Here is a 15,041-nt window from a genome sequence, read left to right on the forward strand (position 1 = left end):
TTTGAAACAGGATTAGGACCTTCATTCATCGGATGTGAAATTTTATTTTGATATTTCAGGCTTCGGCCTGACTATTATAGACTTGGTTTCGACCTCGCCTATCATTTGTAGACAAAGAAGAGTAGACGAAAATATGAAATTACAGACTTGGCTTCGGCTTTACTTTACAAGTCATCGAATCAGAAGAAATATATAGTTACTTCAGACTTGGCTCCGGCCTTTTGATATATCAGAACGAAAGTTACAAACTCAAACTAGGCTGTATGGATTATAGTCTTTCCCTATTGGGGATAAATAAAACAACAACAACAATCAGTCACTGTCAAACTTTCGTTATCTGTGGATAGTTTGTTTTCTGGAATCTTTGTGAAATGAAAAATTGTTAAATCCATTTTCATCTTAAGTTTGTGTTAATTTACAATTGTTAAAAATGGCCATGTTTCCAGGAACAGTGGCCTTTGACGAATTCGGTCGTCCATTTATTATATTAAGGGACCAAGAGAACCAAAAACGGCTTACCGGTGTCGATGCGTTGAAGGTGTATAATTTGCTTATTTTTGCACTTCTTTTCTAACAAGACTGTATTAAAGTACCAACCCATTAAGTAGATAATGATTCGCACTACTTTCAAAACATTATTTATATACAATGAATAAAAATTTTCCTAACGAAAATAAACTACAACCTATCAAGATACCAGCCGTATTTAAATTCGTCTTTTTAATATCTAATAATAGACTAATAGCGTACATATTCGCTTTATAATAAATTTCCATCATTATAAATCTGATGCTAAATTGCTCATACTTTTCACTCGGTTAGTTTTCTCAAAAAAATGTTTTTAAAAATCAGATGTTCAGTCACATGATCTTGAGTCTTTTTTTAATTTATTAGTTGCCAGTTAGGTATAATCTAAATCTAACTTATTAATGAAATGAAAGTACTATACATATTATAAGTAATTTATTTAATTAATTAAATTATTCAATCAATTGAGTTTCTAAAAATTATCTTTAGTAAAAGCAGCATTTATTTTTTTACTTAATAATTACACATGTAAAAACCAGAGATGTTGTTCTTATAAGTATGGTATAGTCATTTTAATAATTTGGGCACAAAGTTTTGATGTGATTAATTGAGGTCTGATTAAAATTAACAACTTTATAAAAAAGTTAAATACATTAGCAATAATTTCTCTCAAATTGTAAATGTGTAATTTGTAAATAAATTATTTATGGAGACATTTACAAAAATAGTCATCAGTTACTAGTTAAAATTAAAAAAAAAGATGATTATTTATTGTTTTAATTGTGTACTCCAGTAATCTAAATAATACATTTACAATAATTTTTATTTTTAATTAAAACTGTAATAAAAATCAACACATAAAAACATAATGTAAATATTATTGTTTAAATCATAATCATAAATTATTCGATCATCAATGATGTTACAAAATATACACGTAGTGTTTTGATTTTATAATGAAACCTTCCTTGGCTGTGTCTGAGATGATCTACAATAGTAAATTGATAAAAAAAAAAAAAACAAAAATATCAAACAGTTAATAAAACAACAAATTTTCAGTCACACATCCAAGCTGCCCGGCAAATAGCCGGTATTCTACGGACTTCTCTAGGTCCCCGTGGCTTAGATAAGATGATGGTGTCCTCTGACGGTGAGGTTACCGTTACCAATGATGGGGCAACAATTTTGAAACTAATGGATGTTGAACACCAAATTGGTAAACTCATGGTGCAGTTAGCTCAGAGTCAAGATGATGAAATAGGCGATGGAACAACCGGGGTTGTTGTTTTGGCTGGTAGGTGATATAAAACTTATACATTAAGTACTTTTGTATGTCTACCTGCGTGAATATGTAATTGGTTACTTGGTAATTTATATAGTGTTTGACTCCTAACTGTGTTACTTCAAATGGGGGTTCTGTAGGTGTTATAGATCATGTTCCGAGTGTGTTAAAATAGACAAGCTGCTTTGATAGACTCGTTCTGCATGATACCTTTTGTGATTGGATGGTTATGCAGAAGTATGTCTCCAGAGTAGATCGTGTATTTAGGCAAAGTGAAATTGAAAAAACGGTTAGGTTTTTTTTTTCATGTGGTACTCTTATTTAAAGGAAGTAGATAGCGAATCAAACATCCTACATGTCTATTTTCATTAAGTATTAAAAAAATGTAACTGGGGCTGACGGCTTAACATGCTCTCCGAAGCACGGTGGGTGAACCCACAAGGACTGTATAAACACCTGGACCACGTCAAACATCTGTATGGCCAATACAAATGTTTGTTATGTGCGTGGATCGAACCTGCAACAGCCACAAACCAGTGCTGTGACCGTTGCGCCAACGCGTCGTCATTTTTCGGAACACATGTTTCATACGTTTACTATGAACAATCGCTTAAAATTGTAACATTCATAATTTGACTTAATAGATGGCTCTGCACTTGATATCTACTTATCTAGGACACTTTGAGACAGAAGATCCTTACATTTATATTTTCATTTTAGGTGCTCTCCTAGAACAAGCATCAAATCTTATTGACAAAGGTATCCACCCGATCCGTATCGCCGATGGTTTTGAAATGGCTGCCGCTGCAGCCTTGACCCATTTGGATAGTATTAGCGAGGCTTTCCCAGTGAACAAGGATACTAGGGAACACTTGATCAAAGTGGCTATGACGACCCTTGGAAGCAAAGTCGTCGTCAAGTGTCATAGATTAATGGCTGAGATTGCTGTCGACGTAAGTGACTTGCTAGTCTTATTTAGTACATTTTCAAAGTTTTGATATAGGTTTTTTATATTGGTTTCATATAGTTTATTGATTATTGTTAAGTTTATTTCCCAACTTTGATAATTTCAAAGAAGGGCTTAGTTGTCCTGTTCTTTTATTTTATAAATTTTGATTATTTTTTTAAGTTTTAGTAGTGATGTTCTATTAAGGAACTAATTGATGCGTAATTTCAACGTCTAATGAAAATATATTTATTTATTTATTTATTTATGCATTAAAAAAAAAACTTAGAACTAACATTACAGTAACCCAATGTGTTAGTTAAGTTTATCACAACAAATAACATTAAATTTAACAAACAATTTAAACAATTCAATAAAAACAAAATAATCAAAAAATATAAAATAATAAATAATCACATTTAAAAAATTCATAAAAATCATAAAAAACAAACAATAATAATACAAATTAGTACATGTATATTAATAAAATTAAAATCAATGTCAATATGTAACATTAAATTTATCAATTAATTAAAACAATTCAATAAAATCACTAAAAAGATAATAATAATTTTACGTAGCAACTAATCCAGTGTGAGCTAGCCTAACATATACTTTAATCTCGTACGAGTGGGCTAAAAAAAATATAATCACCGTAATTTAAATATTAATAAATAACAATTTAATTATCAAATTTCCAGGCAATCCTGTCTGTAGCAGACTTAGAGAAGAGAGATGTTAACTTTGAACTGATCAAAGTAGAGGGCAAGGTCGGTGGTCGTATGGAAGACTCCATGTTGGTGAGAGGTGTGGTCATCGACAAGACCATGAGCCACTCACAGATGCCAAAAGTTTTAAAGGTATTTATCAACTATTTGTTGTTTTTATTTTGTGTGCTATAGTGTCTTGGAAAAATGAATGAGTTGGATGTGTCACAGATTGGTTTAAATACTACTAATAGTAGGTGGATATGCTTTGTTTTAAGTCATTTGTGGTCAGTTGAAAAAGAAAACATTGCAAAGATTTGTCGTCTGACAAATTCTTAGACATTCTTATGACTTGTCCAGAAGCATAACATTGCCTTATACAGACATCAAGCTCTTTCTAACCGACTTCAAATCCTGGAGGAGGTTTTCAATTCTACTGTATTTTTATTGTTATATTTTTTAATGTGTGTTACCTCAGAACCTTTTACTGGGCTTATCGATTTTGATGATCCTTTTTTTTATCGAAATTTGGTCTTTATCATTAGGTCCCATTTAAATTTGATAGAGATATGTACAAAATTTCCTGCTAAGCCCTACCTCAGTTACCTAAAATTTACAACTTAATACATACTACAATATTACTAATGTTTACAGGATGTGAAATTGGCTATCCTCACATGCGCGTTTGAGCCCCCCAAGCCCAAGACCAAGCATAAGCTCCAAGTTGGGTCCGCTGAAGAGTACCGTGACCTGAGGAAATATGAGCAAGAAAAATTCTTAGAGATGGTGAAGAGAGTTAAGGTTGGTGGGATATTTTTAGTGATTAATTATTTTGACGACGCGTTAGCGCAGCGGTCACAGCACTGGCTATTGAGCTGGCGATCGCGGGTTCGATCTCCGCTCACGACAAACATTTGTATTGGTCATATAGATGTTTGTGTTTGTATATAGTGTATGTTTCCAGACCCCTGACACTAGAAAAATTCCTAGTGGGGGTCGTTGAGTGAAGTTTTAAGTGCTTATTTAGGTTAACAACAAAATTTATACATAATTATTATAGAACTAGCTAGGCTCGCAACTTCGTCCGCGTGGAATTTAACAAAATAGTCATTGTTCAGTTAGCAGTTATAAAAAAAAAACTAAAATAAAAGTAGACTAAGTCCTTATTACATCAGCTATCTGCCAGTGAAAGTCCCATCAAAATCGGTCCAACCGTTTCAAAGATTAGCTGGAATAATCAGACTGACAAAAATTATAAAAAATGTTATTTTGGTATGTCTACCACGTACATATGAATTTAATAAAAAGCGGTTAATAAACAGACACTCCAATTTTCTTTATTTGTATAGGGTATGGTATGGTATGGTTAACACGGGCTGGTTTCCGCAACTCGACGACTTTGCGCCTATTTTGCGTGTGTGGGAGTGATTCGGTTCACTCTTGCCACCCAAGCTCCTCCAGAAACTTCAGAAGCTTTTTTGGTTTCTTGAAGATCTCCGGAAGTGTCTTCAGGGTGCCAAGATGTTGTGCCCGGTAAGCCGCTACACCTGGACAGTAAAGAAGTACATGCGTAGCCGTTTCTTCTGTTCCCATGCAAGCTCTGCACAGGGGACTGTCGGTAATGCCCATATTAAATAGGTGTTTGTTATACGGACCGTGTCCAGTCAGTGCCGCAGTTATTAGTCTCAGTTGGCGTCTGTCCAGATTTATTAGAATTCTTGCCAATTTGGCATCAATTTCTGGCAGCGCCAACTTGGCTTGCCTACAGTCCTCAATTTCGGACCATAGTGTGATATGTTTGTGTTTCATGCGTTGTCGAATTTGGCCTTTGAGCCAGCAAGAAGGTAACGGTATAATCGGTTCGGCCCCTATAGCCGTCATACTTGACCCCCTTCTTGCTAGCTCATCTGCCTTGTCGTTACCGCGTGTGTTGTTGTGACCTTTGATCCATTGCAGTGTGATGTCATTATTTTCACCTACCTGCATCAGGGTGTTATGGCATTCATAGATTATACCTGACGTGGTCGAGTTACTATCCAGTGCCTGTAATACTGACATGCTGTCCGATAGTATACGGATGTGGGAATCCTTTACGTTCCTCCTCCCGATTGTTCTGGCTGCCTCAAGTATACCCAAGCACTCTGCTTGAAACACTGTGCTATAGGTACCAATGGGTAGTGATATATTAATATTTAGGTCTTCGGAGAAGATACCGCTTCCTGACCCTGTTTTCGTTTTTGAGCCATCCGTGAAGATACTCAGGTCTCGCCCAATTGAGGCTACACGTGAATCCTCTTCCAGCTGTATTTTGTATTTTTTATCAAAAATATATTTGATCTGTATTCCGTCATTTGGTGCTTCCATGAACGGAATGTCTTTGGCTATGTCTTCCAGAATCTTAATGTGTGGTGTGCCTGTTGAACACAGTAGTTTGTGAGTCTTTAGTCTTACTGCAGTGGTTGCAGCTTCTTGTTGGATAAATAGGTGAAGTGGCAGAATATTTAGCATGGCCTCCATTGCTGTTGTTGGTGTGGTTCTCATGCCGCCCGTGATTGCCATGCACACCAACCTCTGCCAGCTTTGTAGCTTGGATTGCGTTGTGGTGAGGAGTGTTCTACGCCACCACACCACAGCTCCATAGCTGATCATGGGTCTAATGACCGCAGTATAGAGCCATAGGGTCAGTTTCGGTGTAAGTCCCCAGCTCTTGCCTATCATCCTGCGGCATTGCCAGAAGATGATGCTGGCTTTGTTTAATTTATTTTCTATGTGTTTGGACCAGCTTAGTTTATTATCTAGTATTACACCTAAATACTTTACCTCTGAGGTTAGATTCAGGGTTGAGTTAAAGAGTTTAGGTAGAGTGTAATTCCCCAGGTCTCGTTTGTTCGTGAACATCACTAATTCTGTTTTGTTCGGGTTTATCGATAGGTTATGCTCCTCGCACCATCTCTCTACTAATAGCAGGGCAGTCTGAGTTAGTTCACAAAGTGTACTTGTGAACTTGCCCGTCACGAGTATAACCAGGTCGTCGGCATAGCCTATCGTGTAATATCTGTTGTCGTTTAGCAAGGATATTAGATCGTTTACTACAAGGTTCCATAGCAAGGGCGATAACACCCCTCCTTGGGGACATCCTTTAGCAACGATAGCGCCTTGTTTGTTGTCATTGTCTACTCTTACGATCCTGTTTGCCAGCATGTTTCTGATCCAAGTAATTATAGTTGGGTTTGTTTTATGGCGGTTTAACGCTGTAACTATGCTGTTGAAATTTGTTTTATCAAAGGCCCCTTCAATGTCAATAAAGGTGCCTAGGCAGGATTCCTTGACTAATGAGTGCTTCTTCGATCTTGCCCACTACAGCATGTAAGGCTGATTCTGTAGATTTACCTGCACTATAGGCATGTTGATTCTTGTGTAGGGGTACTTTTGGTAGTACGTTATCTCTCAGGTACCTATCGCATAGTCTCTCCAAGGTCTTTAGGAGGAAGGATGTGAGACTGATTGGCCTATAGGACTTTGCGTCTGAGTAGTCTGCTTTACCGGGTTTAGGTATGAAGATAACCTTTACTTCCCTCCATAATTTCGGCACATAGCCAAAAGCTAGGCAGGCTTGAAAGATTGTGTTAAGTGTGTGATTTAATCTTGTGCCTCCCCATTTGAGAAACGCAGGGTAAACACCATCTGGCCCTGGCGTTTTAAATGGCCGGAAGCTCCTGATTGCCCACGCTATTCTCTTTGGTTGTATTACCTCACTTGCGCACTTCCAGGCGCTGTATGATGTGGTGAGGTTTGTATCTTGCCAGCTAGTTGTAGTAACCATAGTGCAGTCAGGGAAGTGCGTCTGGATTAGCACTTGGTGTGACTCTTCTGATGATTTGGTGTAAGTATTATCTGTTTTCTTTAGGGACACCAGTTCTCGTTGTGGGTCCCCAGTAAGGATTTTGCGGATTCTACTGGCCTGCACAAACGACTCGATCGCTTCGCAGAACTTTCGCCATGCTCGAGTTCGCCAGTATCTAATTCGCTTCTTGTACAAGGCCTTTACGTTTCTGTAGTGATCCCAATCCTGGTTGTTATATGTGTTCATAGCTCTATTGAGTGTTTTCCTAACCTTAGCTCTGAGGCGTTTTAACTCTGGGCCCCACCATGATTTTTTGTCGGTTGGGTTATCCGGAGGGTGAATTAGTGGGCATGTTGCTTCGTAGCATTTTGTTAACAAAGATGTTAGTTTCTCCACTAGTTCTTCTATACTTTGAGTGTTTGTTATTCTTTCAGGACAGTCAAGTGCTTGTAGCCCTTTTTCGAGCATTGCACGAAACTCTTCCTTGTTAGTCTTACGCACATTCCTATAGGGTTGTATGGGTGTTGGGACTAGTCCTAGATCGAAGCGTATCCACCTGTGATCTGAGCAGGACGCTTCGTCAGACACGTGCCAGTTCGATATGAGTTTCGACCCGCCGTCGTTTGCCAGCGTGAGATCAATTATGGTTCTAGCACGCCTGGTAACGAACGTGGGTTTGTTACCTGTGTTGATAATGTATAGTTTAGTAGTGGATAAGTATTCAAAAAGTGTCTTACCTCTGTTATTAGTTTTTTCGTTACCCCAGACTGTGTGATGACAGTTCGAGTCTGTTGCAACGATGATGTCTAATTTCTCTGACTCGCAGTAGTTGACCAGCCGTACTAGGTCTTGTGGTGGTGGGTCCTCTCCGTCTGGCATATAGACAGACGTGAGAACTACACCCCGCGATGTGTTCGAGGGATTAGCTGTTTTAATTGTGCAGATATCTCTGGAACAAAATTCTGTTAGGGTCTGCACGGGTATGTTATTAGAGACAAATATAGCTGCCCTTGGGTTAGGTTCGTTACTTGTTATAAGCTTACCTTTGAGGTTGCCTAATCCTTGTATGGACCCTGACCGCGATAGCCAGGGTTCTTGGATGAGGGCTACAGCTGTATTGTTTATCTCCAACCACCTACGCAGCTGTGCCGTAGCGGTAAGGCTGTGGTGGAGATTGATTTGAAGAGCTCGACTACTGGGTAAAAGGGACTCCGTCATCAGAGTCGTCCCCTGTCCCGAGGTCGAGTTCTTGTATCCCTTGGGCCCAATCCCCGACACTATCCGCCTCATCACCGTCGCTCGCCATGTCGGTGTTCGTCGGATCGTGCGCAGTGTCCGAGAGGGTGCCTTCGGGAGTGTCGTTCTCTACACGACTGGTGCTTGGTTGCTGGGTAGACTCCTCTACCATCATCGGGGTGTCCCCTGACTGTTTCATCTCCGTCGGTGTTGTTTCCTTATTTTGTGGTGGTATGTCCGTAAACCGTCCCTTGCGTTCTTCGAACTTAATGTAGACGGCGCCCAGCATGTAACATAATTGCCGTCCACGTTCTAGAATGGTAGGGATCAGTTCTTCTGGTATGCTGACTACAATGAAGGTCCCTGTAGCCTGTTTTTGCGCCGCGTGCAGCAACCACCGATCTACTTCAGCCCAGGGGTTGAAGTAGCGAAGTGCTTCGCCAATCTTGTTTGTCTCGGCCTTGCCTGGTATTAGCATACCACACCTGACTTTCTTTGGTAAGTCCGATTTCTTTCGAACCTCCAAACTGACTCCGGAAGTCAGTGTGTGGCCGTCGATGTTATTCTTCACCCATTCCATGGCCTCGACGTTCATACACCACAGCTGTAGTGAGCCGTTAGCGTAAGTCGGTTTGCCCTGGAACATGGGTGGATTGCTAGCTCTGGCCTGAACTAGAGACCAGAGTCTGTTATTAAGCGTCTCTTCTATCTCTTCCGCTTGTTCCCTAGTTAGGTGTCCCGCATTTGTTGCTGTAACGGCCGCAATCAAATCGGATTTAGCGGCCGCTGCATAGGATTTGGGTGTCGCACCAGTGCGGGCCTTCTTGTTGGCGCCGCTAGGCGTCACCGTATCCTCGGGACGATGTCGTTTGTTAGTATTTGTATAGGGTAGCAACGACGCGCTGTTTCACCCACGTAATTTCCTCCAATATCTTACGTCTGGATATTAAGTAGCCTATGTGTTATTTTAGATTTCCAGCTCGGTTGTTTTTGTGTGAAAGAGTAACATAATCTCCATCAATTCATCCTCATAAACTTTCGACTTTATAATATTAGGAGAAAGTAAAAAAAAAAAAAATTTAAATTACTGCATTTGGAATAAGTGCTTGCAACTATATATTATGTGAATATCAGAATATTCTTTATTTGAATGCAACTATTACTGTTTTTAAATAAAATTCATATGAAATTAATATGAAATTGATCGTGATGATTAGTTTATCTCTTAGATAATATATTTCTAATTCATTTCGTAGTAACAAATTGATTTTTATGTCGCAGAACCAATTTTGATGAATTTCGTTATAAATATAGATATTGAAAAGATAATTAGCTACTCGAATTACTTACTAATCCAGCGCAGACGAAGTCGCGGATACCAGCTAGTTTCGACATAAGATATTAAAAAATTCTACATAAAAAAAAATAGTCATTGTAGCTAATCAAGTAACGATTTTAAAATTTCTACAATTTAATATTGGATAAATTACAACTTGGGTAATGTACGCAGTATGATAATTGTATAATGTTTTACAGGATGCAGGTGCAACTCTAGCTATATGCCAATGGGGTTTCGATGATGAAGCCAACCACCTCCTTCTTGCAGAAAAACTACCAGCGGTACGTTGGGTCGGTGGGCCTGAGATGGAACTGATAGCCATCGCAACCGGTGGAAGGATCGTGCCCCGGTTTGAAGAGCTGACTCCAGACAAGTTGGGATCTTGTGGACTTGTGCGGGAACTTAGTGAGTACTTTACTGTATTTATCCCTTTTTAACCGACTTCCAAAAAAGGAGGAGGTTATCAATTCGACTGTATTTTTTTTTTTTTTTTTTTTTTTTTATGTATGTTACATCAGAACTTTTGACTGGGTGGACCGATTTCGACAAATTTTTTTTTAATCGAAAGGTGGTGTGTGCCAATTGGTCCCATTTAAATTTATTTGAGATTTAACAACTACTTTTCGAGCTATATCTAATAATGCGTTTTTACTTGACGCTTTTTTCGTCGACCTACGTTGTATTATACCGCATAACTTTCTACTGGATGTACCGATTTTGATAATTCTTTTTTTGTTGGAAAGGAGATATCCCAAGTTTAGTACCATGATAAGGAAACCAGGATCTGATGATGGGATCCTAGATAAATCGAGGGAATCTATTGAAAATCCGCAATAACTTATTACAAGGTGTACCGATTTTGATAATTCTTTTTTGTTGGAAAGAAGATATCCCTAGTTTAGTACCATGATAAGGAAACCAGGATCTGATGATGAGATCCCAGAGAAATCGAGTGAACTTCTTGAAAATCTGCAATAACTTTTTATTAGGTGTACCGATTTTAATGATTTTTAATTTAATCGAAAGCCGATGATTATCATGTCAGTCACATTTAAATTTCATCGAGATCTGATAACTACTCTTTGAGTAATCTTTGATAATGCGTTGTTTCTTGACTATTTTTTCGTCGATCTGCGTGTAGTACTCGTCGATGTAATTGAAGTCGGTTTTTTTTTCGTTTGCGAGCAAACACAATTATTTTTCTAATTGCACTCGTGTTTCTTATCTAAATAACCAGTTCATATATTTTTACTAGCGACCCGCTCCGGCTTCGCACGGGTATAAAATATAATTATAGCCTATGTCATTCACTGAAAAAATGATTAAAATCGATCCAGTAGTTTTGATTTATTCATTACTGCCCGTGGCCCGCACGCGTTAACTTAGAGTAAAAGCCGACCGGAACCGCCGCAAACGCTACGTACCGCGATTTTTAAATCTGTAATATCTTCGAAAATATTCATTTAAATCATATGCTGTAAAGGGCAATATAGATCTATATTAAATCAACAATGTATTTATGGTATTTAATTAGATAAGGATTAATGCTGTATTGGTTAAAATCGCTTCGAAAATTAGCCATTATTTGTCGTAATAAGTAAATGACAAAAAAATGTTATTGTGGGATATCCATAAGAGATAGACATATACCATAGTGGAGTTTTCTGTAGACCTTTTCAATGTTTACAATACTTAGTAGGTACATTACTTTGATAAACCTCGTAGGGTTCAGGCTGCGTTTGCAATGTAAGCGGAAAAAATGTAATTATTCACGACATCACATTAGAAACCTCAAAAATAACAGTATTTCTCCCCTATTTAATGGATGTTATTATACATATAAATTATAAACCTTCCTCTTCAATCACTCTATCTATTAAAAAAAACCGCATCGAAATCCGTTGCGTAGTTTTAAAGATTTAAGTTTACATAGGGACATAGGGCATAGGGACAGAGAAAGCGACTTTGTTTTATACTATGTAGTGATTATTATGTCGGTAAGATCAAAAAAATATTAATCGTGTTTCATTAGTCATCAATTCATATTGAAATAAAATTTCCAAAAAACACGATTTACCAAAAAAAAAAAAAAACCAAACTAAGCTCGGTCATCCAGGTAACTACTGTATTTATTGCAATAAAATTGAAAAGTTTAATCATGTCAAAAAACTATACTTTACTATATAATTTCCCAATATTTGTTACTTATTATCAATACAGAGATGGTTTCGTTGGATAGAGTAATAAGTCTTTTTGGTAATTGTTGCTCTTCTCTGTATATCAATCAGGTTTGACCAAACAATGTGTACTTAAAAATTAAATTATGTTCTTTATACATAGTCTAACAATACTTTTGTCGACAGCTTTTGGAACATCCAAAGACGAAATGCTGGTCATTGAACAGTGTTCCAACTCCAGAGCCGTCACCGTTTTAGTGCGAGGTGGTAACAAGATGATTGTGGAGGAGGCCAAGCGTTCAGTGCACGATGCGCTTTGTATCGTCCGCAGTCTTGTACAAGTAAGTGCAGTGACCATTTGACTGATTATTATATGTCATACTATTAATTTGTTAGAAGTCAATATGTTTAATGACTTGTGTACCGCTGTGTTGAATACAACCCCAGATTATTTTTCTACACATATGTCACAATCTCATAAGTTTTGTACTCTGTAGTATCTCTATAAATAAAGCTGCAACAGATAACCAACTTACTCATTTTAACGAAAACTATAACAGGTTTGTCCTAAAGCACACCAGCGATTCTTCTAAGATTATTTTTCCTCATTGTATAATATGAAACATTATTTTTTTCTTGTAACACATTTGTCTGTTCCTATGGTAAGCAACTTAATGCTTGTGTTATAAGTAACAGCCGACTGTTATAGCAAAATTTTTTTTTGTGATAAAAAACCACTTGTCACTTAAAACTTCGCCAGCGGGCTAGTCAATTATAATCATATACACATTACTTAATTTTATATTTTCTGCCCAAAGGATTCCCGAGTGGTGTATGGAGGCGGAGCGGCCGAGGTGTCTTGTTCGCTGGCCGTAGCTCGGGCTGCGGATAAGCTTTCCTCACTGGACCAATACTCCTTCAGAGCCTTTGCTGATGCCTTGGAGGCTATTCCCATTGCCTTAGCTGAAAACAGGTATAGTACCTTTTTGCCTTTTAATTATCTCTTAAAAGAAGCTTATTCTTATTCCTACTACTGGACAGTACTAGAAAAATTTATGAACCATTAACAAACAAAAAAAAAGTGTGTACTTATGTATGCACATAAGAAGTTTTACTTCATTGCCTAGTAGTTTCACGTTACCTTTTTCGTTGACTAGCTAAGTTCACGTTACCTTTTTCGTTGACTAGCTAACTTCACGTTACCTTTTTCGTTGACTATCTAACTTCACGTTACCTTTTTCGTTGACTAGTTAACTTCACGTTACCTTTTTCGTTGACTAGCTAACTTCACGTCACCTTTTTCGTTGACTAGCTAACTTCACGTTACCTTTTTCGTTGACTAGCTAACTTCACGTTACCTTTTTCGTTGACTAGCTAACTTCACGTTACATTTTTCGTTGACTATCTAACTTCACGTTACCTTTTTCGTTGACTAGTTAACTTCACGTTACCTTTTTCGTTGACTAGCTAACTTCACGTCACCTTTTTCGTTGACTAGCTAACTTCACGTTACCTTTTTCGTTGACTAGCTAACTTCGCGTTACCTTTTTCGTTGACTAGCTAACTTCAGGGTGTCGGTTTTTTGTGACGGCATGCGCGCGCATCTTAAAAATTTACTCTCATCATTTTTCCCTAACGCGCCAAATGAAGTATAACTTAAAACCGGCATCGACGACCAAAAATCGTACAATTTCAGTCAACCAAAAGAAAAGGTTATAGTATTCATTTAAAACTTTCGATATACCTACCAAAAAGTACTTATTGCGTAAAAGTATCGAATGCAAAGTATCGAGTACCAGTCTCGGTATCGAATGGTAATGTACTCGATACCACAAAATATCAATACTTTTTTCGTGTCCCTACTTACGTAGTCGAATTTAGCGCTTCCTTTTTTGAGGAATTCTATTAAATGTCTAATTTATGTTGTAGTGGTTTATCACCAATCGACACACTGTCGGAGGTGAAGGCACGGCAAGCGGCAGAGAACAACAGCAATCTCGGTGTTGACTGCATGGGACGCGGTGAGTTTATTATTTATAAAATGATTACGTGGTAACCCTACTAATATAATAAATGTTTTATATGTTAAAGTTTGTAATACATATCAATAAAATTCACGAATCATTTAGATAAGGTATATTAATTATGTGTGAAATGGCTTCATGCTTTTAAGATATTTCGTGTATTTTTCTGGTACAAGGTACATTAAAATTTTCAGAATATGCTCTTTATGTAGGTAAAATCTGATAAAATTTTGTAAAATTAAGCATCGTGATTAAAACATTGAGACCGACATTAAGGTTGCGGGGGCTTATTGATGAAGTTTGATTCAGAAAATTCCAAAAACAATTAAATCTCATTGCAGTTGCAGTGCTCCTTGTGATATTTTTTATGTTAAAACAAACTTTAAACTTACTAAATCTATTTTCATTTATTCACAGGCTCCAATGACATGAAAGCAATGAACGTTATCGAGTCACTCCACTCGAAGAAACAGCAAATAGCGTTAGCGACACAACTCGTCAAGATGATACTGAAGATAGACGATGTCCGTTCACCGGCCGATGGCATGCAGTGATGAGCTTAGCGTGTGACTATGATATTATATGTTATATTACATTTGTTATTAAGTAAAAGGAGTTTTATTCATATACTGAAATGACGTGAAAATATTAATTTCGTCATAAGGTACACACATAACGAGAAATCGTCAATGGTTCTCTAATATATTCTAATTCTATCTAATAGAATAGCTTACTTCCACCGGTCAATTTGATCACAGCATTCTAATTTACTGCGATTTGGTCAGTCAAAGGGCGTGACTAAGTTAAATGATAGCAATAACTCATCATTACAGCCTATACAGTCCACTGCTGGACATAGGCCTCCACAAGTTTACGCCAAAAATAACGTGAACTCATGTGTTTTGCCCATAGTCACCACGCTGGGCAGGCGGGTTGGTGACTGCAGTACTGGCTTTGT

The 15,041-nt window shown here is 37.6% G+C and overlaps 1 protein-coding gene across 1 annotated transcript; it reads left to right on the forward strand.

The window, feature by feature from the left end:
* The first annotated feature begins 323 nt into the window (after positions 1–323).
* LOC123667968 (T-complex protein 1 subunit epsilon) lies at positions 324–14,695 on the forward strand. The gene is made up of 10 exons (XM_045601796.1): positions 324–538; positions 1,588–1,822; positions 2,531–2,763; positions 3,458–3,616; positions 4,118–4,264; positions 10,080–10,287; positions 12,246–12,400; positions 12,878–13,032; positions 13,989–14,080; positions 14,501–14,695. Exons 1-10 carry the CDS (start codon positions 431–433, stop codon positions 14,635–14,637), a joined length of 1,629 nt encoding a protein of 542 aa, XP_045457752.1. The 5' UTR covers positions 324–430; the 3' UTR covers positions 14,638–14,695.
* The last annotated feature ends 346 nt before the right edge of the window (positions 14,696–15,041 follow it).

Source organism: Melitaea cinxia, chromosome 29 (assembly GCF_905220565.1).
Source record: "Melitaea cinxia chromosome 29, ilMelCinx1.1, whole genome shotgun sequence".
Lineage (NCBI taxonomy): Eukaryota > Metazoa > Arthropoda > Insecta > Lepidoptera > Nymphalidae > Melitaea > Melitaea cinxia.